A 27,326-nucleotide genomic window follows, 5' to 3' on the forward strand; every position below is an offset into this window, starting at 1 on the left:
GTCAGTGTGGTGGGGTGGGTGGGAGAGAGGGGGGGGGGGGAGAGAGAGAGAGAGAGAGAGAGAGATGCCAGTCCCATATTATACCACCAGATGTGAGTGTGATTAGCCGTTGCAAGCCTTTGGAAAATTGGATCTGTGTTATGGTGACATCACTAGTGGCCGTATCTCTATCTCTCCTCTCTGTTGTCTATCTCTGTCTTTCCCTTTTGCTCTCACTCGCTCTCTCTCTCTCTGTTTCTCTCTAGCTCTCTGTCTGTGTGTTTGTAATAGGGGTGCCTTTAAAATGAATAAATAGAGATGGTTTATGGAAGTGTGAGGTCGGCTTAGCTCAGGAGGTAGAGCAGTTGTCTTGTAACCGAAAGGTTGCTAGTTCAATTCCTAGCTGAGTGTTGATGTGTCCCTGAGCAAGACACTTAACCCTAACCGCTCCTGACGAGCTGGCTGTCGCCATGCATGGTTGACTCTGCCGTCGGTGTGTCAATGTGTGTATTAGCCGATTTAAGTCGCTTTGGATAAAAAGCGTCTGCTAAATGGCCTAATTTTAATTGTAATTTTGAGTGGTGACGTGGTGTAAAATTGACCTTATAATTCCGTTCACGATCACCATTCTGAAAGTGGGCGCTAGATGACGCCAGATCCACACATATAAGATACTTTTATCTACTTACTTTTATTGCACTATTTTGGCTGCGCTTTTTTTTTTATCTTGCTGCAGGAGGGTGAGAGAGGGAGAGTGAGATTTGAAATGCATTGGAAGTGAGAATATAAGTTTCTCATTTTAATAAAGCCCTTTGAAATTAGTAAAAATTTGAGGCGTTAACTTAAACTTTAAACTTATGTAAGTATGAACAAATGGAGTTGGAATTGGACAACACACGATGCTGTCATTATTATTATTTTAAAGTTGCACACTATAACTCGCCTTTTCTTTCCAAGAGATTTCCCAAGAGTCAGTGGCGTAAATATCGACGGAGCAACCGGGGCCCAGTCGGTAAGGTAGGCTAACACTGAGTGGAGGATGAGGGTGTGTGGCCAGTCACCTGTAACGTTAGCCTAAATGTTGGCATTAGCAGTTCTCTCGAGGTCTCTCTCGACTGTGCGTCTGTGTGTCCAAGCGTGTGTGTGTGTGCGTGCGCTTGCGTTTAGGGCCTATCATCATGATGTTACACTGCCGCCCAAGACCTTCTAGCACAAAGCCTGACATCTTATTTAACCCGACAGCTCTGCACCTTACACAGAGTTTCATCACAACCTACCGACATCTCTTCCCCTCCCCTCCGCCCTGACGCTTCGCCAAAAATACCTTGACGAACCCGATGTTTGTCATTTTTTGCGGTGTTTGGACGCACTAAACGTTTTCAAACAAAGCGCATCCTCGTAACGTGCGCCTCGTTCCCGCGGACTCCTGTGCCAAGTAGCAGAAAGCACCGCCCCAGCTCCGCTAATGAGACGTAAACACGAATGCGGTTCTGCGTGACATGTGCGAGATGTTTGGCTAGCAATCCCACGCATGACGCGCACATAAAGTCTCGTCTAGATCAGTGGTTCCCAACCTTTTTTCTCCAGGGCCCCCCTAATTCACTCCCCCCCCCCCCCATTCATTCATTAATGTGAACCTTGGGCTTGCATACCCACAGCCGGGGCTGGAGTGTCAGGTGTAATATTCATGCCTGCCAGTCTAAAGTCGTTAGACTTTAGACTGCACCTCCAGTCTGTTGCGCGCTTTTGTTTTGATGGCGACAAGTGTGCTGAATGGCAATAATGCATTTGCGACTTGATAGGAGTGACCTGTCGATAAGCTCCGCCCTCAAGCCTCGTTCAGACCAAAGATTCGCCTCGCAACGACTTGCAACTTGCGACTCCTTGCGACAAGACGGGCTGCGCATTCTAAAAACTGGGCAGTTCACACTGCTGCACCGGGCGGCAACGTCAGGTGGTTTTCCTTTCAACCATGAAAGCTCTGGCACAGCTGAGAGCCTCAACAGCATCACCCTAAAAAGTAGCCTAACTTAGGTTTGCGAATAGGTTGCTTGAGCTAGCACCCCAATTTACCCTCCCGGACCCCTACACGTATTGGCGGTTTATTGGGTTTCATTCTGATGTAAATGCGACGGCTCCGCGCTTCCGGGGGGGGGGGGCTTGGGTAGATGTGTTGATGCTGCGCTGTCTCCACAGAGACAACGCAGCGATATCATCATGAGCAGTTCTAACTGGAGAGAAAGTGAAACCACAGACTGCTGATCATGTGAGAGAAGATAATGCAGTCGCAGTTTACCAAGACGTTAAAAGATGGTGCGATCTACAGAGTGTCGCAGAGAACTGTCATTAGGAGGCTTTTGTCGGGATAAAAAAACAAGTGGTCAGCAAAATAAAGAATATGTTGGCGTTTTTGCACATGCATATAGTTAATCGCGTTTGTTTAAAAGTTTTGAGTATACCCCTCCATAGCGTTGTGTAGTCCCTTTCGATTGATCCTGGAAGAAATTAAACCCTTTTTCGGCCAAAACCTCTCCAAAGCCTGCTTTAATATACTGTCAGCTGACATTTTTCCACATGTTTTTGTTATCGAGTCTGTTTTGTTTGTTCGAGTTCGTCGTGGTAACGACAGGGGGCGTGACTTAGCGACAGGTCTATTTTCAATCCCGGGCCCCGTGAGATCTAAAATAGTTCTTTCAAGCTCGGATGAGCTGTTATAAAGTCAGGCACGGGCGCACTTCTGCTGCATTTGCTACATTCTGAAATTGCGGCAGTGTTCGGACGTCAATTTTTCTCTAGCCGTCAGAGGCTTCACACCCCCCCTTGGCTCTCTGGCGCCCCCCAGGTTGGGAAACACTGGTCTAGATTGTGTATCCGCGGGACGGGCAGCGAGCACAAAGCGTGCCCCCGCTTTGTGCCCCTCTCCTGCGCTGCTCTTTCCTGCAAGACCGGCACTGCCGTCGTCTCCACGGAAACCAAACAGCCGTTTTTTTTGGGGCCCTTGACTGAGAGAGAGAGAGAGAGAGAGAGAGAGAGAGAGAGAGAGACTGCTGCGCGAATGTGTGTCATAAACCGGCACACACACACATTAGAAAAACATTTGTTGTTACTTTTAGATTGTGTGTTCGTGTGCGTCTGTTTCTTTGTCTATCTGTCTACATCTGTGCCTGTCTGTCTGTCTATCTACATGCATGTGGGTGTCTGTCTGTCTACGTGTGTGTCTGTCTATATATTTGTGTGTTTGTGGCCCCTACCCCGCTTGTGTTGTGTTGGCCCCTGAGTCAGAGAGGGTAACCAAGGTGACAGACGAGGGTCCCAGCTGCCGACTGGTTCGTCTCCCCCCCCCCCGCCCACCAGCCAGCAAGTCTGATGAATAGTGTGTTTTATAGTGTGTTTTTTATTCCAGTTGTGTATCGGATTTCCTGGAGCGCATTCCTGCTCTGTCTCAATCAATCAAATACTTTATTCAAATCCTTAGAGGGGAGGGTATGTGTGTTTGTGTGTCGCTGTGTATATATATGTTTGTGTGTGTCTGTGTGTATAAATGTGTGTGTGTGTGCGTGTGTGGCTACATATGTGTGCTTGTGTGTGGGTCTGAGTAAGTGCGTGTGTGTCTGTCTGTACCCACGTGTGTGTGTGTGTGTGTGTCTGTGTATGTGTGTGTGTGCCTACATGTGTTTGTGTCCGTGCGTGCATGCCTACGTGTGTGTGTGTCTGTGTATTTGTGTGTGTGTGGGTGTCTGTGTGTGTGCATGCCTACATTTGTGTGGCTACATGCGTGCGTGTGTGTTTACGTGTGTGTGTGCGTGTGTTTACATGTCTGTGCATGTGTGTGCGTGTGTGTCTGTGTGTGTGCGCATGCCTACATGTGTGTGTCCTCGTCTACAATTTCATTTTCAGAACCTCACTCTTCTCATTCCGCTTGCGATTCCGACAGCATTTACTTTACATGGGACACGTAGAGACCTTGTTTATTGACTTAACCGTCTCTTAGCAACCAGCTACACAGTTTTATCGGAAAGGAAGTTATCCTTCCCGCGCCTAATCTGAGTAGTCAATGACTCGATTCCGATCAAATTACCAGCTAGATCACACCTGCCTTCTGCAGTGCTAGTCATCAACTCAGGCAGCTGGGAAATTGAATGAAATGTTCCCAAACATTTTTTTATAATATATATATTATTTTTTTTTTGCATTGTTAAAGGCACCCAGTGCAACTTTCGAGGCTTAAAAATGCACATTCAATTTCTAGTCTTTTTTACACGTAGTAAGTTTCAATAACTCCATACCATTACATACCGACATTCAAGCAGCAAAGATGAGACGTCGTTGTGTGGTGAGAACTGATAGAAAATCGATAACAACAACAATGCCGCCATTTTCTTTATTTTTTGTAACCTACAATAAATAAAGCAGGCTTCCAGTCAATGGAAAAATGGCTTCTCCCCACCGGCGATTGTTGTTGTTTACGATTTTCTATCAGTTCTCACCACACAGCGACATCTCATCTTTGCTCCTTGAATGTCGATATGTAATGGTATGGAGTTATTGAAACTTACTACGTGTAAAAAAGACTAGAAATTGAATGTTTATTTTTCATTGAATGTTTACATAAAGTTGCACTGGGTGCCTTTAAGGAGAGTTCAGAATACAAAAATGTCATTGCCAGCCATGACTGCTTAGTACTGATGCAACGGTTCCGTACGGATTAACCCTCATGGTTCGGGACACAAGTGATCCGCGGATCGGCTGATAAAAAAAAAAGAAGAAAGAAAGTTTTGCGCTCAAGTGATCAGCGCATGTTTATAGGGCAATTCCGGTATTTAGCACATTGAGCCCCCTTTCTGGTTTGTCTAGGATGAAATATATAGTGGTTGACACACCGAAATGTTGACTATTGGTCCTGTCTCAGGTATTTGGCTCATTTCGATTCGCCCCTGCCTGCTTCAGAATGGCTGGCTTTGGGCATTCACAAACCTGTCCTTAAAACAACCCTAAACGTTTGTTTTCAGAAATGTGCAACTCACCGAGTGGTTAGTGGTGTTCGTTGATGTTCCCAATCAAGTATATCTCTCTCTCTCTCTCTCTCTCTCTCTCTCTCTCTCTCTCTCTCTCTCTCTCTCTCTCTCTCTCTCTCTCTCTCTCTCTCTCTCTCTCTCTCTCTCTCTCTCTCTCTCTCTCTCTCTCTCTCTCTCTCTCTCTCTCTCTCTCTCTCTCTCTCTCTCTCTCTCTCTCTCTCTCTCAACACCCAAACTTGACTTTAATGGCTCTGTTACTCCTAAGCTCCAGAGTGAGATGTAAGGGGAATGTTATGAAGTTATGCATCATGCAAATGAAAACACAAAACCAATTTATTCAAATCAAACATGTGCTTGTATTTTCATGGGCAAAATATTTTTTTGACATGATCAAAACATGCTTATTTGGGGTGAGTGTGAAACAGCAGGCTGTCAAAGTCAAACTCAACCCTAAAACCCACTTTGTACACTTATTTATAAAAGGAAAAATTTACAATCTCAGGTTAAGACATATAAAGTAATGAAAAAAAGTTACAAATCAGATGTTTTGGACTACATGTTCGATATTCCAGCCTAACAAAAGTCAGTGCACAACAAATTAAAAACTACCCCAACTCCAACACCTTAAAAACCTTAAACACCTTCAAATCCTCTTTCATGCAACAGCAAAAACACATTTTCGAACACAAATCCAGGGAGAGCACACCAACCGATAAAAAAAAGTGTGTGTGTGTGTGTGTGTGTGTGTGTGTGTGTGTGTGTGTGTGTGTGTGTGTGTGTGTGTGTGTGTGTGTGTGTGTGTGTGTGTGTGTGTGTGTGTGTGTGTGTGAGACTACATGTGTGTGTCTGTCTGTCCCGACATGCGTGTGTTTGTGCCTACCTGTGTGTGTTTGTGTGTGTGTGTGTGTGTGTGTGGGTGCGAGCGTGCCTACATGTGTGTATGTGTGTCTCTACATGTGTGCGTGTGTGTGTTTAAAATAACAACAACAACACAATCATGAGTCCTCTAGTAACACAACGGGGAAACACTGAGGAAGAGCAACCAAAGGCACCGGGGGCATTGATACAGGGGTACTGGGTGAACCGGAACTAACTGGTGTTTGGAAGGTATATGGGATGGAGATGGGGGGAACCACTGTAACTAAGGGGTGTTTGGAAGGTATTATTGGATGGAGAAGGGGGGAGGGACCACTGTAACTAAGGGTGGTTGGAAGGTATTATGGTATGGAGCTGGGGTGTGGAGGCGGGTCTTTCTGAGGGGGAGGCGTGGTCAATCGTTGCTGTTACTTACGGTAATGTGGGCCGGCCTTTGTACAGGGGGGGGTGTGGGCTTAATGACGATGCTACTCATGACCTTGGCACCGCCCTTGGGGGGCGTCCGCTGATCCTGAGGTGCGGGTGGGGCGTGGCTTGGGGTGGGGCTGACTCCGCCCCCGCTGTTGCCGCTAACAACGCTTTGAATAAAGGGCGCGCCCAGGTGGATGTGGATCTTGTTGTCCTCGGTGGTGAACACGTTGGCCCCTCCCCCCGTGCTGTTGGCCCTCTGGACCTGCCAGTGGGGGGGCTGGGTCACGCGGAACATGCCGCCGACCACGACCTCCGCCGCCGCCGGCTCGGGCGTCGCTGTGGTTACCGACACGATCTGGATGGGCGACATCCCCCGGTCACACGGCGGCGCCCCCCCCCCCACGGGGGAGTCCGGGGTCCGCGTCCGGGGGGAGTAGGCGGTGGCCATGGTCAGCGGGGAGGGAGCCCGGTTGGGCGAACAGAGACCCTCGTGCAGCGGCGAGCGTTTGGCCCTCGATGACGGCGACACCGACTTGTTGCCAGGGGAGACGGAAGCGTTCTGGATGATGGTGATCCTCGGCTTGGCCGCCCCCCCCCCGCTGGTGGGGATGACGGCAGTGCTGGTGTACGACGGCGCCGTCTCCACAGCAACCACCCCCAGGGAGCCTATCCCCAACAGGGCCGTGTTCAACCGGGGTTCAGGGTTCACCTTGATGTGCAGGGGTCGGCCGGGGTTGTTGCTTAGCAAGACATCGCTTTGCTGCTGCGGCTGCTTCGGATCCCCGTGGTGGTTCCCGTTGAGCCTGGTGGCCCCTGGCAACGCCTTCACATTGACCAGCGTCGGGGGCGGGGTCAGTGGGAAGCGCGCCGCTCGGATGAGGCTGTTGTTGCGGTTGTTCGCATCGGTCCGCCGCGAGGGTCCACACTCATTCTCGCTCTCGCTCTCACTCCCCTCCTCCTCCGACTCGCCTGCGTCATACAGTCTCCCGTTGACCACCGCCCGCTCCAGCGGCTCCTCTGTTGAGCAACGGGACCCCAGGAAATCAACCGCATCCGTCTGCACCTCCTTTGTGGAGACGTGAAGGTCCGAGAACCGTCGACCACTCATCCCTGGGCGCAGGCTCTTGCTGAAGCGTCGGTATCTCTCAAGCTCCCCGGTCAGGGTCTCCATCTCCCGGGCCAGTTCCTTATTCCGCACTTCCTGCTGTGTGAGCCTCCTCTGCTGGGTCGACTGGTCGTTCTTCATGCGGCAGATGTTCTCCTCCGTCCCCATGAAGTCATGGATCTTCTCCTTTAGGGCCGAGACCTCACGGGTCAGGTGGCCCGACTTGGCCTCCTCCTCCTTCAGACGCTTGTAGAGCACCTGCTCCTGCCCGCACTCCCTCTTCTGGTAGTTTGACAGCTCTGTGCGTGACGCAGCCAGCTCGCCCCGCAGCGTCTCGGCCATCTCGTGCTCTTCGGCAAAACTCTTCTCAAGCAGCTCGCGCTCCTCCGTCTTCAGCGGTTCGCCCTCCACCCTCTCCACCACCTCCTGCGCCTTCACGTCCTTGAGTTTACTCCGGAGACGCTCCACCTCCTGGGTCAGCTCCTTCACCTTGTTGTCTTCCTGCTGGAAGCGCTTGGTATTGATGGACGCGTTGATCGGCTCCTTTTTCCCCTCGATGTTGCTCCGGAGGTACTCCCTCTCGATGCCTTCCAGCGTCTGCAGCCTCTTCTTCATCATGCCCACCTTGGCCTCCAAGTCCTTGCTCTTCCCCTCCTCGACGTTCAGCCTCGCCCTCAGCTCGTCCCGTTCCCTCGCTGCCCTGCACGCTTTCTCCTCCAGTTCGGCCTTCGACTTTAGTGCCTTCCGGCTCTCCTCGATTAATCGCTCGGTGACTGAGTTCACCATCTCCTGCTCAGCCTGCAGTTTCCCCGAGCTGTTCAGCACCTTGCTCTCCATCTGCCTCATCCTCTCCGCCGTACTCTTCCGCTCGTCCACCAGCAGCACGGTGAGTGTCTTCAGCTTGGCGAGGTCCTCCCTCAGGCCCACCTCTGTCCTGCCCAGCTGGGCCTCCGCCGCCTCCAGCTCCTTCACCTTCTCCCTGAGCACCTCCAGCTCCCCGGCCACCATCTTGGAAACCGTCCGCTCCCTCTCCAGGTTGCTCTTCAGTGAGCCGCACTCCACTTTGCTCTTCCCGAATGCGTCCTCCAGCCTCTCCAGCTCCAGGATGCGCTGGTTCAGCTTGTCCACCTCTGTCTTCAGCCCGCGGCTCTGCCCTGCCTCCTTCTCCAGTTTCCGGTTCAGGTCGCGGCATTGCTCCTCCATGCGAATCAACTCCTCGTCCTTCCCTTCCATCTCCAGCACCCTCCGCCTCAGTTCCTCCACCTCCGACGCCAGCCCCGAGTTTCCGCCCTCCCCTCGCCCGATCTTGTCCCTGAGCTCCTGCAGCTCCTCCTCGGCCCGTCGCAGGGTCTTGTTCGTCTCTTCCAGTTCGTCCAGTTGTCGACTCAGTGCAGACAGCCTCTGCCGCAGCACACGGTTCTGGGCGTCCTCGCCCGCCAGCTTGGCCGTCATGGCCTCCTGCTCCTGGTGGTGTCCGACAGCGAGGTCGCGGAGTTCCGACTCAAGGCGGAACACCTTAGACTCCTCCTCCTTCAGGCGGGCGGCAACAGAGGCTAGCTCCTCCTGGGTCTTGGCGCCGGCCGAGGAGAGCTCGGTGACTGTGGCGGTTTGGCGGCCGAGTTGCTCGGTGAGGCGTTGCTGCTCGTCGACGACCAGTAAGGCAAAGGACTTGAGCTTGGTCAGCTCCTCCTTGAGGGCGCAGACCTTCTTGTTGTGCTCCTCCTCCTTGCGCTCCTGGTACGCCTTCTCCTGGTCCAAAGGAGTTTTAGCCTGAGGGAGAAAGGAGGAGATCTTAGAGAAGTTCTGCGGGATTTTGGATCGTGCTGCAGTAAATGAAAGTGCTTTTTGTTCCACCTCTGTTACATTTACATTAAGGGGATTTAAATATAAATATTAGAATAAACACAAGCATATATATGAACATATATGTATGCAAACAACACAGCCATGTGGAAGAGAGATTGTGATCACATTCAACAGCGCATTGCATCAATTACTTTTACAGTGATTACGTTTACAGAAGTTGAAGTATTTACATGAATTCATGAGGATTAATCTCAGAAATAATTTCCTCACTGATGATCCATTGCTAGCTTTACAATTACATTTTAGGGCGTGTGGCAGACGCTTTCATCCAAAGTGACTAACAACCTTCATTCACACACCGATGGTGGAGTCAACAATGAAGGTGCCTTGCTCAGGGACACCTTGACACTCGCCGGGGATCAAACTAGCAACCTTCTGGTTACCAGTCAATCCACTCTACCTCCTTAGCTCCTGACCGCCACAAATCGAATACATCAGAAACTGTAAGTGCTTGGCACTTGTTTCTATGAAGATCCTTTCTATTCCAACAGCAATATGTTGTTATTTCTCTCTCATCTGACAAATTATTGTAAGTCATTTTGGATAAAAGCGTTAATGTGAATGTAAAATTTGATTCTGCTTGGCTCAAATTAAATTGCTTTTCATTCCACATCTGTTATAAATCGCACACATCTGAAACATTGTGTTTTTCACTCATACGTCGGAGAACTTGTGGGTTTGAATTCCGAGCTACTCTCCTTTGTTTCAAGGAGATCCAAGCCTCTATAAAGAAAACATTTGTTCCCAAAGCTACTCTGACCTGACCGAGATCTGAGGTCATGGAAAATTCACCAGGTCATAAAAAAACCTTCCCCTAGTAACAGTGGCGGTTTTAGACACGGGCCACCCGGGCGGTGGCCCGGGGCGGCACTTTTTTAAGCCACGTGGGGGGCGGAACGACCAAGTAAATAAATAAATAATAATCTTGGCTGCGAAGCGGTTTTCTATTATCTATCATATCACTGTGGGGAATTGGCGCCCCCTGGCGCTCCTGCTCGTTGAGAAGGTGCCGTGCGCGGACGGAATGAAAGCAGACGGAATGAAACCCCCACTGAAGCCCGTAGGTTCACAAGTAGGTTCCCCCCCCCCCCCCCCCAATGCCTAGTAAGCATCTCAGGTCTGGCTCAAAATAGCCTTTCTTTCTCTCTAGCTCTGCCAGCGGCCCTGTTAAACGGTGAGTAAATTTGTCGGTTATTCCTGGTGAACATCAAGTCATGGCCTTGATCCCAGGACACCCAGTACAGCTTTTCCACTGACGTCTGGGACGGAATAGAAGGCTTTGAACAAACAAGAGAGAGGAAGCACGTCTCAAACTGGGCGACAGTAGCTTAGGAGGTAGAGCGGGTTGAGTGTTCACCGAAAGGTTGCTAGTTCGATGCCTGGCTCCTCCTAGGCGTCGAGGTGTCCCAGAGCAAGGCACCTCACCCTGACTGCTCCTGACGAGCTGGCTGTCACCCTGAAGGGTCGACTCGACCGTCGGTGTGTCAATGTGTGTGTGAACCGTTGTGAGTCGTGTGCGGTAAAAGCGTTTGCTAAATCCCCTAAATGTAAATGAAACATGCTGCACTCATTTCCTTCGAGAATGTTCCTGGATAACGTTTACTACTCAGATCAGTTAATTTCGATCGAATAATTCCAATTTTGACAAGACATTTGTAATGTTGCTTCCCGAAGTTCTACGGATGTTTCTGGAAACTGTTAACAAATCTCCATTCTCTCTCTCTATCTCTCTTTCTCACACCTTCGCTCGTTCCCTCTCCCCCCTCTCTTCCTCCCCTCCCTTCCTCCCCTCCATTCTCTCTCTCTCACACCTTCCCTCTCTCTCTCTCCCCTCCCCTCTCTCTCTCTCTCTCTCTCTCTCTCTCTCTCTCTCTCTCTCTCTCTCTCTCTCTCTCTCTCTCTCTCTCTCTCTCTCTCTCTCTCTCTCTCTCTCTCTCTCTCTCTCTCTCTCTCTCTCTCTCTCTCTCTCTCTCTCTCTCTCTCTCTCTCTCTCTCTCTCTCACTGTGTTGGCGTGTCTCCGTGGCGATCTTTCTGTTTACTTTAGCGTGTTATCTCGGCGGTCCATGTTTTACTAATGATGTCATCGGGCTATCCGTACTGACAAATGGTACTGGCCTCTGGATCAACGTACACAGATGCACACACACACACACACACACACACACACACACACACACACACACACACACACACACACACACACACACACACACACACACACACACACACACACACACACACACACACACACACACACACAATATGAAATGAATGACGGTGCTATGCTTTATGAATGACCACAGAGAAACAGACGCACAAACAGACACATACACAAACACACACTTTGATCTACACACACTCATGCACAAACACACACACACACCAACACAGAAACAGACCCACAAACGTACACATAACCAAACACACACAGAAACAAACAAAGGTGCATACCAGAGATGGAAATAAACTTTTTTGCCCACCAGCCACTGTGGGTTAAAAATCTACCAGCCACTCATCTTTTTTACCAGCCACTTTTTATACGCTATATATTTTTTTAATATATGCGTACATTTTAAACAATATAATAGTAACAATAGATAACAAAGTGTTTTTCATACACATCTTTTTTTCCATCAGAAGTGATTTTTACTGTAAGTAGGTTCTACCAAGGAACTGAGTTGAAAATGTTACACTCTTACCGCAAATGATAAACAATACACAGGTGTCTGCCATGTTAAGTCATGTTTATTTCAAAGGTGTTACGATGACAAGTTTGGGGATAATTCATCTATACAAAGTATTTTCAATAAAAAACAAATTGACATATTAACAATAAAACAACATGCCTTGCTACACCATCATAACATGTTATTTACATGTGACTGCATACAAATGTGTCCACAGACCTGGTAACTAACGTATGATAGTAAGCATTATTGGCCCTTAACACTAATATTCAGAAAAAACACAGCCTCAAAAGGCTATTGGCTTAAGCAATACAAGTAGAGGCATATACTTGAACTTTATACCCTGAACTTTTAAACGTTGCAAACGTGCAAAAACATAATTATATATTTATGTGGCATTCAGTCCAATGCTGAAAATATATCTGTGGCATTAGGCCAATGCTGTGGTAATGTGTGTAAAGTATGACCAAGTTTCTGTTCAATAGTCTAGGTAGAACTTTATCAATCCCCTGTAGGAGAAATGTGTGAAATATTTGTCCCTATAAAACAATAATGGTAAAAAAATAAATACAAAACACGACGGTAACTGAGTAAGTCAAACCGTCCAATCTGAAGGCTCTACTTAACCACTCCCCCTACTCACTTCCACCAATGCAAAGCAAACAGAACTGAGTAGGGGAGGGCGTAGCCTAACTAGTTTGTGAACGACCCAGAGAAACGCAACGCAAATTCAATGTGAACATGTATAAAATAAAATCCAGGACGATTTTGAAATTCCGCAAAACATTTTTTAAAAGTGTCACAAAAAGAGGGCATGTCCGGGCAAAAGAGGACGTCTGGTTACCCTACGTACGGGAAACACATTTGATTCCTACCTGTAACACTGTTAAATAGCGGCCCAAATTGGTGGGCGCTATCCTGGTAATTTCTCTGCATGAGAAATACGAAGTGTGGCGTGTGAGCGTGTGCATGGGTTGAATTCATGGGGCAAGCCCCAGGAATCTCACACTTCCGGCTTCCATGAAAGAGAACCAAACTAATTCACACAAAACCGTTCATGCAAATCTTGCATCAAAAGTTAATTTAAGGAAGTTCTCTCCAGTCACCCTGAAAGTAGTTCGTAGCGCTTTAATTTGCAGTGTCAGAGAATTCTGAGTAATCTGAATGCTACTAAATTCTCAGAATTCTGACACTGCAAATTATTGCACGCTAGTGAATTACTTTAACTAAAACCCGGTCTAAAAAATTACAAAAACTCGACATCGCGACCAGGCCACAAATGACTGGTGAGAACCTTCTTAAATGAACCTTTAATGCTGGATTTAATTATCAGAATTCGGATTGATCCAAGTATTCTTACTTTATTATCAGAATGCTGAATTTTATCTCACAATTCAGACTTTATTAGCCTATTCGATTTCTGAATTAAAATTCTTGTGATGAATAATCTACATTTGTACAGTTGATGTGCAGCACTTTAATTCCCGTCAACTTTTTTTTCCTAACACCAACACTAAACGTCATTTGCGTCAGTAAATGCGCCGGGAATTTGTGTGCCGCAGACAGATGCGCCGACACCATGTAAACAAACCGGGCACTCACGAGGAAAGCTGGAGGTTGTATTGATGTTGAATGTTACATTTCCTTGTTCAATTTTTTTTTAATTAATTTTGAATGTTACATTTTCTATGTTAAATCCCAAATAAATTGTTGACATTTCGATACGAAAGCCGGAGACTCCATCATTAAATGTATTCGTTTTCGCGGTTATTTAGCTTCTTCGCCTCCGGAAAAAAAGCGACCGCATTGCATTCTGGTATACGGGAGTAACATGTAGGGCACATGTACACTCAAATTTGGGGTATTTTAAGTGCACTATATAGTGCATGAAATTAACCACTGCGAATTCGATCACCACTACAAAATGGCGAGCACCCTATATAGTGCACTATATCCGTGATAGGGAACGAATTCGAACACAGATATGGTCTCACGCCGATGTGTTAGACTTGAGAGCCCTGTTACCGGTATATTATCCCGGATGTTGACAGTCGCAGTTCAGCAAAAGGGGCGTAGAAGAAGAAGGGGGCCGGATGTTGACAGTAAAGGTTGTAGAACTGCAGCGCCATATGACGAATGTATTAAATATGCAAATTAGATCGGACCTGACTGGAAAGTATTACCCGACACAGTGGCGTATGAAGTGACACAATTCACTGTTAATTTCCATCCCTGGTGCACACACACACACACACACACACACACACACACACACACACACACACACACACACACACACACACACACACACACACACACACACACACACACACACACATACCTACTCACAAACACACACATACACCCACAGACACACACACAGGAACAAAAACCCACACATTCACCCTTACACACACTCACACACACAAAAACACACAGACACACACAAACTCACATACCAACCCCTACACACAGAAAACACATCCACCCACAGAGACTCACACACACAAAAATAAACAGACACACAGCGCACTCGCACACACACGTATGTTCACACACACCCTCGCCCCTACACACGCAGACACACACACACACACACACACACACACACACACACACACACACACACACACACACACACACACACACACACACACACACACACACACACACACACACTAACCCTAACACAGATCCACAAACACAGACCCGGAACCAGGCTTTTAGTGCCTAATGGCCATGCCTCTCCCAATCCCCTCCCCCCCCACCCCCCACCCACCCACACACACACTGTCTGTCTGCCTGTCTGTCTCTCTAACCCTCTCACTGTGATTGGACGGCACTGTGGATCAGAGTGAGCGTACGTTAAACTGCTGACCACTGATTGCTCAACGAGCAACAGGTGTGCAGCCTCCCCCAGCCCCCAGAGTCCAATCACACTCCAGGTGAGGCTGCTGAGACCACACCCTAGTTCTCCCTTTCACTCTCCCCCTTTCTCTCCCTTTTTCTCCCCCATTTCTCTCCCCTTCTCTCACCCGCATTTTCTCTTTCTCCCACTCACTCTCACACACACACACACACACACACACACACACACACACACACACACACACACACACACACACACACACACACACACACACACACACACACACACACACACACACACACACACACACACACCTATCACCCTACATCAGTGTTAATCCCCTCCCTACTCCACTCTGATAACATCAAGCGATAGCGCTTGATGTTATTTGATCTTTCCCACCACTGGGGGTATGATAAACACTCCGTTGCCGGGGGTTACGCAAATGTGTTCCTCAAACCCTTGTCACGCAGACAGGTCCAGCCTCGTTGATAAGAGGTTGTATCTACAATTAGGTCAGGGTTAGAAGGTTTAAATCAAGAATACAAACAATACGTTCTTCATTATAGCACAGATTCTCCCTCTCCTTGTGTTTAGCTACTGTCTATCCCTCTCTTCTCCCCATCCAATCGTAACTTCCATCCACTCTCAAACCGTCAGCTCCCTGCTGCTGCTGATTTCATTTCCTCTACACACTTGGGTAAGGCCACACACACACACACACACACACACACACACACACACACACACACACACACACACACACACACACACACACACACACACACACACACACACACACACACACACACACACACACTCACCCACTCCTTCTGAAATGCTTATCTCCTAAACAAATGTAAAATCTAAAACCAAAGTACAAGTCGGAGTACACAAGATCTACAACATCAATGCTAGATTACTATACTACAATAATATTTTACTATTAATATTGTGTAAGTGTGTGCATTGTCTAGGGTGGAATTAATAACTAACAAATTATAATTAACAACACTGGAAACTTATTTGTAATAACTATTATTTCCTGGATTGTCTTCATTTTGTACATCTCAAATTAAAGGTTGGGTATGGAATTTGGTTTTTTGGCCATTTTTGCAAAATTACTTGAAATCCTTATCATAACCCGCTTACAGCCACTGAGTTAGAAGTACTGACATGAAAATTAAACAAGTCAATCATCTGTGGAACGGGCAGGGCTCGAAAAACTCCAGCCAATCATTTGGATTGCCACCTCGTTGCATTGGACAGTAAGTACGTCAATCAAACGGTCGTACTGCACTCCCCCTCCCCCGCGCCCCGCGTGCGATCCCTTCGTGCAGTACTCGTGACCCAGAGCTCGTGACCCAGAGCAAGCTCCTGTTTGTTGTTATCCTGCGGTAGCTACTGGAACTAGTTAATCCACATTTGGACCTAGCAGTAGAAGACAATTTCCATGGCAGACAAGACGCCACCATCCCCACCACCACCACCACCACCACCAGCAAAGAGAAGGAAAACTCTTTTTCAGAGAGTAATTGATAATAAAAACGCTGAAAGAGAAAAACTGAAATCAAGAATAATCCTAGGCGCTGCTTTCGAACGTTGGCGGCCACTGAAGGACGAGAAGGGTCTAAAAACCGATGCTTGTGTGGCGGTTGACCTAGTTTCAAAGTTTATACCGTTTATACTCGGTAATACCGGTGTTGAGACGAGTGTATTACTCGTTGTGAAAATGTCCACACCGCAGCAACCCTAGTGAAAACCAGGACTTCCAATACAATTATATGAAACAAACATACATTTTCTAAAAATAGTAATGATTTATGTGACCGTTTAATGTTTATAACATCTGGTGCAACCATAGCCGCGAGAACGTATTCTCAGCAGGGGGTGCTGGGAAAAAAAAAACTCAGCCTGCACTAGACTCGCAACTCGTTACATTGATAAAAAATATATATAGCAGCGCAGCTCAATTACACCAGTGCATGCGCGCACAGTTGAAAATCGATCGTTGTGTTCACTTCCTTCACACCATGGTTCACATCCAGCTGCTCACAGAACAAGTTTAGCGCACCACCGCTACCCTCACACTTTTTCATATAACCTTTTTTCAGCACTAGGTCATATGAGCATTAAATAAATGCTGCGTCTCAAAATGCCTTGGACAGCAGCGAGGATGACTCGCTTTGCCACGGGCCGAAACAGTTCGGAGCGACCACAGCCAGAGCGAACACAGCGGGGCAGAGGAGTGTCAGGAATAGTCTTTGGTGTACACACACGGCCTATTTTCACTACTGTTTAGTGGCAATGCAGTGTTTTATTCTATGCCTTTTTATTTTCGTATATTATTTCAATGAATACAATTTATTTAGGCCCTATTCATAAAAACAAGATCTGGTCTTCAAATCTTTTTTCCAAATATAGGTCGTCTTACAATGGGGTTTGTGTTTATATTCGGACCAATACGGTACAACGGGCGCTCACATGACGTTAAGCATTTCCTGGTGCATAATGTGACGCTTCAGAACCTAAAATCCCGTTTCTCCCCGTTGACACGACAACACATAACCGGCGTTTTCAGAAATCTCCACTTTGGCAGGAGTTTTTAGAAATGATCGTTTTCTGTGATAAGACAGGGCCTCGGACAGGGGGTGTTGCAGCACCCCCAAAACCCCTACTTCCCGTGGTACTGGGTGCAACTTACAGCTGAATGTAGTGCCATGTTTTTAAACGAAAACCTACGCTAGCCTGGCTCGCTCTCGCGCATCTCTGTTCGCGCTCGTGCATGATTGCGCGTCCAGGTACTTGGAATGGGTGGAGTCAGAGTCAGCGTTGAAGGAGAGGGGGTAGGACCATTTGAGTTGTGTATTTTCAAAATCTGCTGGCGTTTCGCAAATCGCGTACCCAACCTTTAAATAGATCCAATTTTTAATCATCCTTACAAGCAAATTATATTCCAGTGCTTTTGTTGGTGTCAACTGTACTGGGAACTATTACAGTTGAAAGAGCAGCAAAGTGTTGCTGTTCTTATTTTCTGAATTCTGCCTAAATTATTCTCTTACTTTTTGAGATGTATCTTCATTTTTGGAATCACTTTTTCTAAGTCGCCTTTGGACTAAAGTGCCTGCTATCGAATTGAATGCAACATAACATTCATTCAGCATTCAACATTCCCTGGGACAAAATATCTGAGCACAGAATTTCTTCACCTGATCTAAAAAATATATTTAAATCTGTGTATGTATTAAAGAAAAAAGTAATTGTAACTCCATAACTGTCCTCAACAGTGTCTGTATGAAACATTTAAACAACTTAAAGATAATTACCGGTACACAACTCAAAAGTTATGGTGAAACCCATTAAACTCTTCCGACATTTAATTAAACGTTATTGCGGTAGAAATAAACGGTTGCAACAGAGTTTCAACCAAAAAAGAAAACAACATCTGAGTTTACCTTTACATTCAGGGCGTTTAACAGACGCTTTTATCCAAAGTGACTTATAATAAGTACATTTGTCGGACGAAAGAGAAACAACAATATATCTCTTTCGGTACGGTAAGGATGTTCATAGAACCAAGTGCCAAGCACTATCCATCACTAGGTTAACCCATTCCCCAGACACCTCAAAGATAGCTATCATATGACGTTACACAACTAGTGACTTAAAGAGATGAACCATAGGAGGAACTCTGGACAGTCTCCAAAAGTTACAACAACACAACGAATCCTCTCTCATCTCATCCATAACGGCTGTTTCATATTTACATTGAAACATCTGTCCATCGTGACCTAACACCAGGCGGATCCAACTCTGTCCTAAACATCTGTACTACCCAGAGAACATCACCGGAGACAACACCGACCTGAGCGACCTGAAATCCTCTGTTGTCGAACTTCTTTCTCTGGCTTAGTCAACGATAAGTCTTTCTAATGATAATAATAATAATAATAATAATAATAATAATAATAAGTATTCTTATTATTATTAGTTAGAGGTTTGTTTTTTTCTCAGTTAGAGGTTTTCTCTCAGTGTTAGGGCGATCTCAGCAAAGGATGTTATAAAACACCGGTAAAGTTATCTTAACTCAGAAGGTTTTAATGCTACTAGTTAAGTTATCTTATCCAAACAGGCTATAATAACACTATCTAAATCCAGAAGGTTTTAATGAAACTGGTTAAGTTATCTTAACCCCGGTTTTAAAAACTGGTTAAAATATTTTAACTCAGAATGTTTTAATAATCCTAGTTAATTTATCTTAACTCAGAAGGCTATAATAATATTAGTTAAGTTATCTTAACTCAGACTGCTATAATAATACCAGTTAAGATGATCTAAACATATATATATTGACATACAGGATACCTGTATTTCAATTATGGCACCTATTGCACTCCTGAACATCCCTGGAAGAAGTTTTTTCTCGCCCTTATGGGGGCTAGGGTAAAGGGGGGTGTCATATATATTTGGCCTGTTAGGTCCTTGGAGACTGTTATGGGGATTAAGGGCTATACAAATAAAATGTAATTGAATTAAAACACAGTAGGTTATAATAATACCAGTTAGGATGATCTAAACCCAGGAGGTTAAACTTTAACACTGGTTAAGTTACCTTTACAGAAGGTTATAAAAACACTGGTTACGTTATCTCAACCCAGAGAGACAAAGTTTTGATTAGGATCCATTGCAGTTAACATGTTGACAATTCTTGACAAGTTTTATCTCCTTTTTAAGTCCACAAAAAGTTTCATGTTAACAGCCAGCGTGCCTACCTTGAGTTCCGTCCTCTCTCTCTCTCCCTCGCACCGGTCTAAAGGGTGTGTGTGTGATAGTCCCTCAGCACTCGCCCCCTCTCGCTCTCTCCCACTCTCTCTCGCCCCGGTCTAAATGATTATGATAGTCTCCGAGTACAAGCCCTCCTCTCTCTCTCTCTCTCTCTCTCTCTCTCTCTCTCTCTCTCTCTCTCTCTCTCTCTCTCTCTCTCTCTCTCTCTCTCTCTCTCTCTCTCTCTCTCTCTCTCTCTCTCTCTCTCTCTCTCTCTCGCTCTCTCGCTCTCTCGCTCTCTCGCTCTCTCTCTCTCTCTCGCTCTCTCGCCCTCTCGCCCTCTCTAGGATTCGGACATTCCGACAGGCAGACCAAACAATGAGCGATGTGCGCTCTGCCTGCACACCATTACATCATCAGCATGCCCTTATAAGGACGGGTTTTTCAGAGGCTCGCAAAGTGTGTATGTTAAAGAGAGGGAGAGAAAGAGAGAGAGAGAGAGAGAGAGAGAGAGAGAGAGAGATCATGCTTGTTTTTGCTGCTGCTGTGTGTGTGCGAGAGAGAAATTTTGCTGTTGCGTCTGTCTGCCTGTGGTGTGGTTTGTGTATGTTTGTCACTGAGCGTAGAAAAGACCTGCACATACGTGTGACCAGAAGTGTGTGTATCTTGTACACGTGTGAACATAAGTGAAAGGAGATTTTGTGTGTGTGTGTGTGTGTGTGTGTGTGTGTGTGTGTGTGTGTGTGTGTGTGTGTGTGTGTGTGTGTGTGTGTGTGTGTGTGTGTGTGTGTGTGTGTGTGTGACTTTTTGTGTGTGTCTGTGTTTGCACAGTAGCATCCTGTTGTGATGTCATCGTATATTAGCAACACGTTTACACCTCACTAATTATCGTAAAGTTGTGCGTTTGTGTGCTTGTGCGCAATCCCTGCGTGGACATGATGGGTGTCTTTTTTTTGTATAAATTGAGTGGATCTTGGACTCTCTATACAATGTGTCTGTGTGTATGTGTGTCTGTGTCATTTAGTGTCATTCTGTGTGTGTGTGTGTGTGTGCGTGTGTGTGTGTGTTCGGTTGAGGGTGTGTCTGACCAACCCAGTCGCCAAGAAAATACGTTGACGGTGTACGTTTCCATGAACACTGGATACGTAGCATTTCAACGTAAAAAATAGCGTGTTATACCTACAGTATCCACGCGTGCCGCTGTGGAGGCGGGTTTCGGGGTTTGGGTTTCACGGCTCTCGCTGCAAATTGTGGACACGATTGTTTAGGGGGGGGGGGGGGAGGTAGACTGTTGTTGACCGGGGAGGGGGGGGGGGGAGACACGTTAGTTGAGGGGGGGGACCATAGATATACATAGAATCTATGGGGGGGGGGACGACACGTTTGCTGAGGGGGGGGGAGACACGTTTGTAGGGGGGGGCACGCTCGACAACGAGAGTTGGTTTTTATTGAACGCTCGACAACGAGAGTTGGTTTTTATTGAACGAGACTTCAACACGGAACAGCTGCACGAAACGATGGTCACGTCACTCTCGGTGACGGTGTCGACAACAATGAACACACGAACAATGTTAATAGAACAACACACAACCACATAACATCCCGAACCCATTAACCCCACTTAATCCTAACAACAAAACAAGTTAACAAAAGCCCCTTTTGTCAACTGACAACCCCAATTCCCAGAATCCCCCGCGGCTCCGGAACACGGCGTAGCCTATATTAATCTTTATTATCTGAATGGGAAATGCAATATTTTAGGAGAGATACACCATTAAACGCGTTTCTAATGACATTTCTAGCGAGAAATGTACATTTTCCTTACATAATCTTCAGTCAGTGAATGTGTATGATCTTTATTAATCTTTATTATCTGAATGGGAAATGCAATATTTTAGGACCGATTCACCGTTAAACGTGTTTCTAATAACATTTCTAGCGAGAAATATACTTTTTACTTGCATAATCTTCAGTCAGTGATTGTGTCTGATCTTTAGTTTTATAGTTATTAGGATTTGATCGGCTCGCTCGCATGTTTCAACGACGTCAGGTTGTTAGGAATAGGGACGCTGCTTTCGCTAAACTAGCAGCTCACGTGCTTCTTGCGTTTGTGTTATTAAACTGTTACTTTATGTAACTTTAAATGATATCATCTTGTTAGAAACACGTATATCTGAGAGCCAACCCAGTCGCCAAAAGCATACGTTGACAGTGTACGTTTTGTGAACACTGGATTACGTCGCATTTCAACATAAAATAGCGTGTTATACACACACACGCACGCACACACACACACAAGCACACACACGCACACGCACGCACAGACACACACAGACACAGACACAGACACAGACACACACACACACACACACACACACACACACACACACACACACACACACACACACGCACACGCACACGGTGCATTTCGCTGCTAAAACAACAACAAAAAAATATTCCCCCAAATATTATTACTAAAGAACCGTTTTCCAAAGAACGAAATGTAAACCAATGCATTCTGAATGGGAGTGTTTCTCCGATTTTTCCATGCTACACAGAACGAAATGTAAACCCATGCAAATAAAGACTTCATGGTCATAATAATTTAAATATCATTAATCTCCTGAGTGTGTTGGGTGGTATTCTATTTTTTTCAACGGGGCTGGTGCCGTCTCCTTTTGACCTTTTGACCCCAGACTTCTGGGGGAATAGCTGAATCAATTCATTAGTCAATCAGAAGCATGTAAATATCTTCCCGGTGGCGTAGGAGGACGAACAGGGTGTCCTTCAACATCTACGCTTCCAGGCGATTGCAACGGTGCCACACATGAGCATATTCGAAAATGTTTAATGGTAGTAATTAGCTGTCGAAATTGGAGGCCTTAATTAATCAATAATGAGCAGCTATTGATTTGCTTCCCGATAAAAATTTGTGACAAATTACATGTTATTTAGCATCTACACGTTGAGCTGAGTCCAATGACACCAAGCATGACACTCTAGCTAATGGTAACATGTATTTTACATGGTACACCTAGGTCTAGGACATAATCTCGATGTAGCAAGAGGGCGAGCTTGATCTCATTGGACTCAGCTTAACGTGTAGATGCTAATTAACATGTAATTTGTCAAAAATCTCCATCGGGAAGCAAATCTATAGCTGGTCATTATCTATAAAGGCCTCCAAAATCGACAGCTAATTACTACCCCGAAACATATTCAAATATGATCATGTGTGGCACTGTTGCAATCGTCTCGAAACGTAGATGTCAAAGGACACCTTGTTTGCCCTGTTGCACGACCGGGAAGATATTTTCATACTTCTAATGGATTGATTCATATTTTAAGGTTCTCGGAGTGAGACTTTAAGCGGCTGCAGCAGAAGTGTTGAGACGAAAGATGATATCAAGACATTAATAGAATATTCCCATTCACATTATGATTCTTCGTCATAACATCCGACCAAACATCCTTTACATTCACCGAGCGAAGATTATGAAAGTCCAGGCCCCCCCTTCCTGCACTCGGGGTCCGACCGGGCCAAGTTTCGGTGCGGGGGTCCCAGTTAGGCCCTAGAATATGGTATTCAAATTTCAGGGCGGTAGGACCTTCCTATCTCAAAAACTGTTTTTCCACCACATTCTGAACCATTAGGTCTCGCAGGCAACACTTCTGAAGGGGCTTTGTCCAAATGACAGTCCATTTGGGAAAACTTTTTTTCTCTATGGGCTAGAACTACAAATCTTGGATATGTCGTTCTCGGGGCCCCGGGAAATGTGTGTCAACATTTTAGCATCCCTAGCTATCTCGAAAAGGCCGGAAAAGGGGCGTGACCTCCAACAGTACAGTCACTGTACATAAGACAGAGGTTAGTTTCTAGGCCCCATTTTTTGTGGGATGGAGGTGTACATTTGTGGCTTAATGTGTGTAGACACAGCTGGCCTGTGGCCACGTCTTTGAAGTCTGGGGTCAAAAGGTCAAAAGGAGCCGACACCACGCCGCTTATGAGATAACAAAAAGTGAATCTGTATTTCTCTCATAACATTTTGTTATTATTGAAGAGAGGCCTGATTCTCAGATATGCATGTTGGACCGGTAGGGTATAGGTCTGGGAAGAACTTCAGGCCAAAATCTTGCAAGCGAGCCGCTGGGTGCAGGTGCAACGAGATGGAGCACTTGCTGAGTCATTTCCTGTAGGGCTGGAGCCACAGGTTGAAGCGTATACGCGTCCTTTGAAACCCCCTTTGATATATAAGAGACCCCAAGGTACAGTTTACTTAAATGTTCTCGCCTCAGTCACCTATTGCATCACTTCCTTTAGGGCTTCGGCCTCCTAATTGATCATTGTAGCATAATTGAATGCCCTCTTTCATATTATATGATACTTACACCACTGGGACGTGGCAACAACTCTCCAAATCCATATGGGGGGGGGGGGATGCTTTTGGACAGTAGGGGTGTACACTAGACATAAATAGGAAGCAAACTCAGGAGAAGGAATGACCTCTCACAAATATTTATTGAATAAATTGTTTCAAATAACCCTGCCTCGTTAAATCCATGAACTTGGTGTTTTGCTTTCAAAAAGCAAAACACCAAGGTTACACACACACACACACACACACACACACACACACACACACACACACACACACACACACACACACACACACACACACACACACACACACACACACACACACACACACACACATACGTAGGGGAGATAACCTGACATACATGACATCATCGGTGTGTGTGTGTGTAATCAGTTCCACATGTCTCTCTCTCTCTCTCTCTCTCTGTCTCTCTATCGCTCAATCTTGTCTTTACATGTAAACCCTCCCCCCATCCCTCCCTCCCTCCCTCTCCCTCTCTCTCTTTTCATCTTCCTTTATTTGTTTGACTTTGAAGCACCGTTTGCCCTCCTCTGGTTTCCTCTGGTTCTCTCTCTCTCTCTCTCTCTCTCTCTCTCTCTCTCTCTCTCTCTCTCTCTCTCTCTCTCTCTCTCTCTCTCTCTCTCTCTCTCTCTCTCTCTCTCTCTCTCTCTCTCTCTCTCTCTCTCTCTCTCTCTCTCTCTCATTTTCCAAATTTATTCAATTACTTCATTCATCATTTTAAGCTTTCTGCACCTCATGCTTTTCTGTGTTAGAATAGTACATGTGGACACACACACACACACACACACACACACACACACACACACACACACACACACACACACACACACACACACACACACACACACACACACACACACACACACACAGACACAGACACAGGCATACACACACAAACACACCCCGGTCCCAGCTAAACCCACCATAAGCCAACACACACTATAAGCCACTAAATAAGGGACTGTCTGCCTCTCGTAGGCCTTCAAAGTAATAGCCCCCCCAGGTGTAAACCTTCAATCTAAAAGTCTGAATCCGACCCCATCGTGCGGTGACGTCAACAGGTGTGTGTGTGTGTGTGTGTGTGTGTGTGTGTGTGTGTGTGTGTGTGTGTGTCTGGGATGTCAACGTTTCCATGGTTACGATGTCCTAGGGCCCACAACAAACAACATAATGATCAACAACACATAATGATGATCACAGGAATAGTAATTAGGAGAATTGCAGAGAGAGAGAGAAAGAGACAGAGAGACAGAAAGAGAGGGAGACAAAGGCACTGTTAATCTGTTAATACGTTTATAGATCGGGGCGCGGAAGAGCGGAAATTATGCTGCGACCTTAACGACTCACTAAGGCCCCGTTTACACGAGGACGCTTGCGGGTAAAAACGATAAAATATATTTTATCGGAAGTGCCTTTCGTTTAGACGGTGGCGGCGTTTTTGGGGCATGAAAACGCATAAATCTGAAACCACCCTCCAGAGTGGAAAAGTTGAAAACGCTCCGCCGTAGCGTTTCCGTCTAGACTGCCAAGACGCAAAACACTGCTCAGATCTGTTCACGTCGCGTACGCGTTTACGTCACATACATGTGCCAGTACAAGGAAATAAACCAACATGTCAGATTATTTCCATGCGTCTGACCTTCAAGCTGCTCTGGCAGCTCTAACAAGCGTACAGGAGTCTTTCCACGAAATGTACAGGATATGTACAGATAGTATTACTGAACAGAGAAGGATCTTTTTGTTTTTTGCGGCACGGATAAGAGAAGAAGGAAGATTATACGCATGCGCTCAGACATGGCGGTGTTGTGTGATAGTGTATCACAGCACCACCTAGCCGCCTGGCATGCATACCGAATCGAATTCCACACACTTTTGCGTCACCGTATGCACGCAGATTTCCTCCCGAAAACGCTTGTCTAAACGCGGAATAAAAAGTGAAGACGCGACGCCACTTTTGCATCTTCTGTTCAGACCGTCATCGTGTAAACGTAGCCTAAGAGCGAGCTCGTTAAGGGAATGCTCGTTAGGATAAATGAGAGACAGGGCAGTTAATTGGAGGCTACAGAGTGTACTCTCTTTAGAGTACATCTAAACAGTTTCATCATCGCTAGGACACACGTAAAATGGGTTTTAAACACAAACAGGTCGTTTAGTGTGGAACTGTGGCACAAGTGTGTGCGCGTGTGTGTGTGCGAGTGTGTGAGTGTGTGTGTGTGAGTGTTTTGTTTTTTAAGGTTGGCAATCAAGATTTATTAGGTGTGATACATTTGAAGCGGTTGCGACATGTCTTTTAGAGATGTTCAATAAGTAATTTTTAAATCGAACACCGAACACACACCAAACACGCACGCGCACGCGCGCACGCAGGCACACACAATTATGTGCGCACGCACGCACACATGCACACACACACACACACACTAATAACAAATCACACACCAAAACGTATGGGCCCAGCTGTCAGGTGGGCTGTTGGGCCTACTTCCTGAAACCCTTTCATGGTTTCCTGTCGGATTAGCAGTGATCCGACCCGGGGGGGGGGGAGAGTGGCATGTGTCTGTCTGTCCTTCTCTCTCTCTGTGGCTTTTAAGAAAGTCTCGTTGCCATGGTGACTTGGCAAGAGACCGTTCCATATTGATAGTCTTATGAAGTGAAGTTAAGGCCTACAGACAGTGCTGTTGTGGGAGAGCGACGTTAGCATAAGATGGCTATGATAGCAGCTTGTGAGCTATGGTACAAGATAGCTACATTAGCATGATAACTTTTAGCATAAGTGCTGTGTTCACAAGAGTGGATTGTTAGCAAGATGGTTATGTTAGCAGGCCAGCTATGTTAGCATACAAGCCATGACAGATTGTGAGCTATGTCTCTTATTAACTTAAGAGCGGCGTTAGATTAGGGTTTTTTTAACAAGAGGGCTATGCTTTCAAAAGAGTGGCGAAGTCACGCCACTTCCTGTAGACCCCATGGGCATATATGAGATCGTAAAATATGAATGGGTTTCATTGCAGAGAGGTAATTATTTTCTTGTCCCAGTCTTTATATGCCCCCGATTACACTTATGTTGTTTGTGGATTTAAATGATAATATTTCATGTCAAGAGTTTGACCGTTTATTGTGCTATTGTTCAGCTAAAGGCTGTAAGCTGTGACGTCACGTTCCCTGCGACTGGCGTGGACAAGACCGACCATCTCACCATCGGCATTACTGAAACTCTCCACATGCCCGACTTATAATGGTTTTCGGAAAAAAGCGGTGAAGTTGAGCAGAGATATCGCCATGTCTGTACCAGTGTTCCATGTGTGGGTGGTGAAGTATATCATTTGTGTCGACAGCAGCGAAGAGCTGTTGTT

General features: G+C 46.2%; 1 protein-coding gene across 1 annotated transcript; it reads right to left on the minus strand.

Moving 5' to 3' along the window:
* Positions 1-5,233: 5,233 nt before the first annotated feature.
* On the minus strand, positions 5,234-27,178 carry LOC130385943 (filamin A-interacting protein 1-like). Its single transcript, XM_056594728.1, has 3 exons — positions 27,170-27,178; positions 19,582-19,692; positions 5,234-9,156 (listed from the first exon to the last, which is right to left on the minus strand). Exons 1-3 carry the CDS (start codon positions 27,176-27,178, stop codon positions 6,265-6,267), a joined length of 3,012 nt encoding a protein of 1,003 aa, XP_056450703.1. The 3' UTR covers positions 5,234-6,264.
* Positions 27,179-27,326: the final 148 nt, after the last annotated feature.

The sequence above is a fragment of the Gadus chalcogrammus genome, chromosome 7, assembly GCF_026213295.1.
Source record: "Gadus chalcogrammus isolate NIFS_2021 chromosome 7, NIFS_Gcha_1.0, whole genome shotgun sequence".
NCBI lineage: Eukaryota > Metazoa > Chordata > Actinopteri > Gadiformes > Gadidae > Gadus > Gadus chalcogrammus.

Coding starts and splice junctions, on each gene's coding strand:
- LOC130385943 (XM_056594728.1), bottom strand. Junction 9,157..19,581: donor GAGAGAGGACGGAACTCAAG/GTAGGCACGCTG, acceptor TTTCTCCCTCAG/GCTAAAACTCCTTTGGACCA.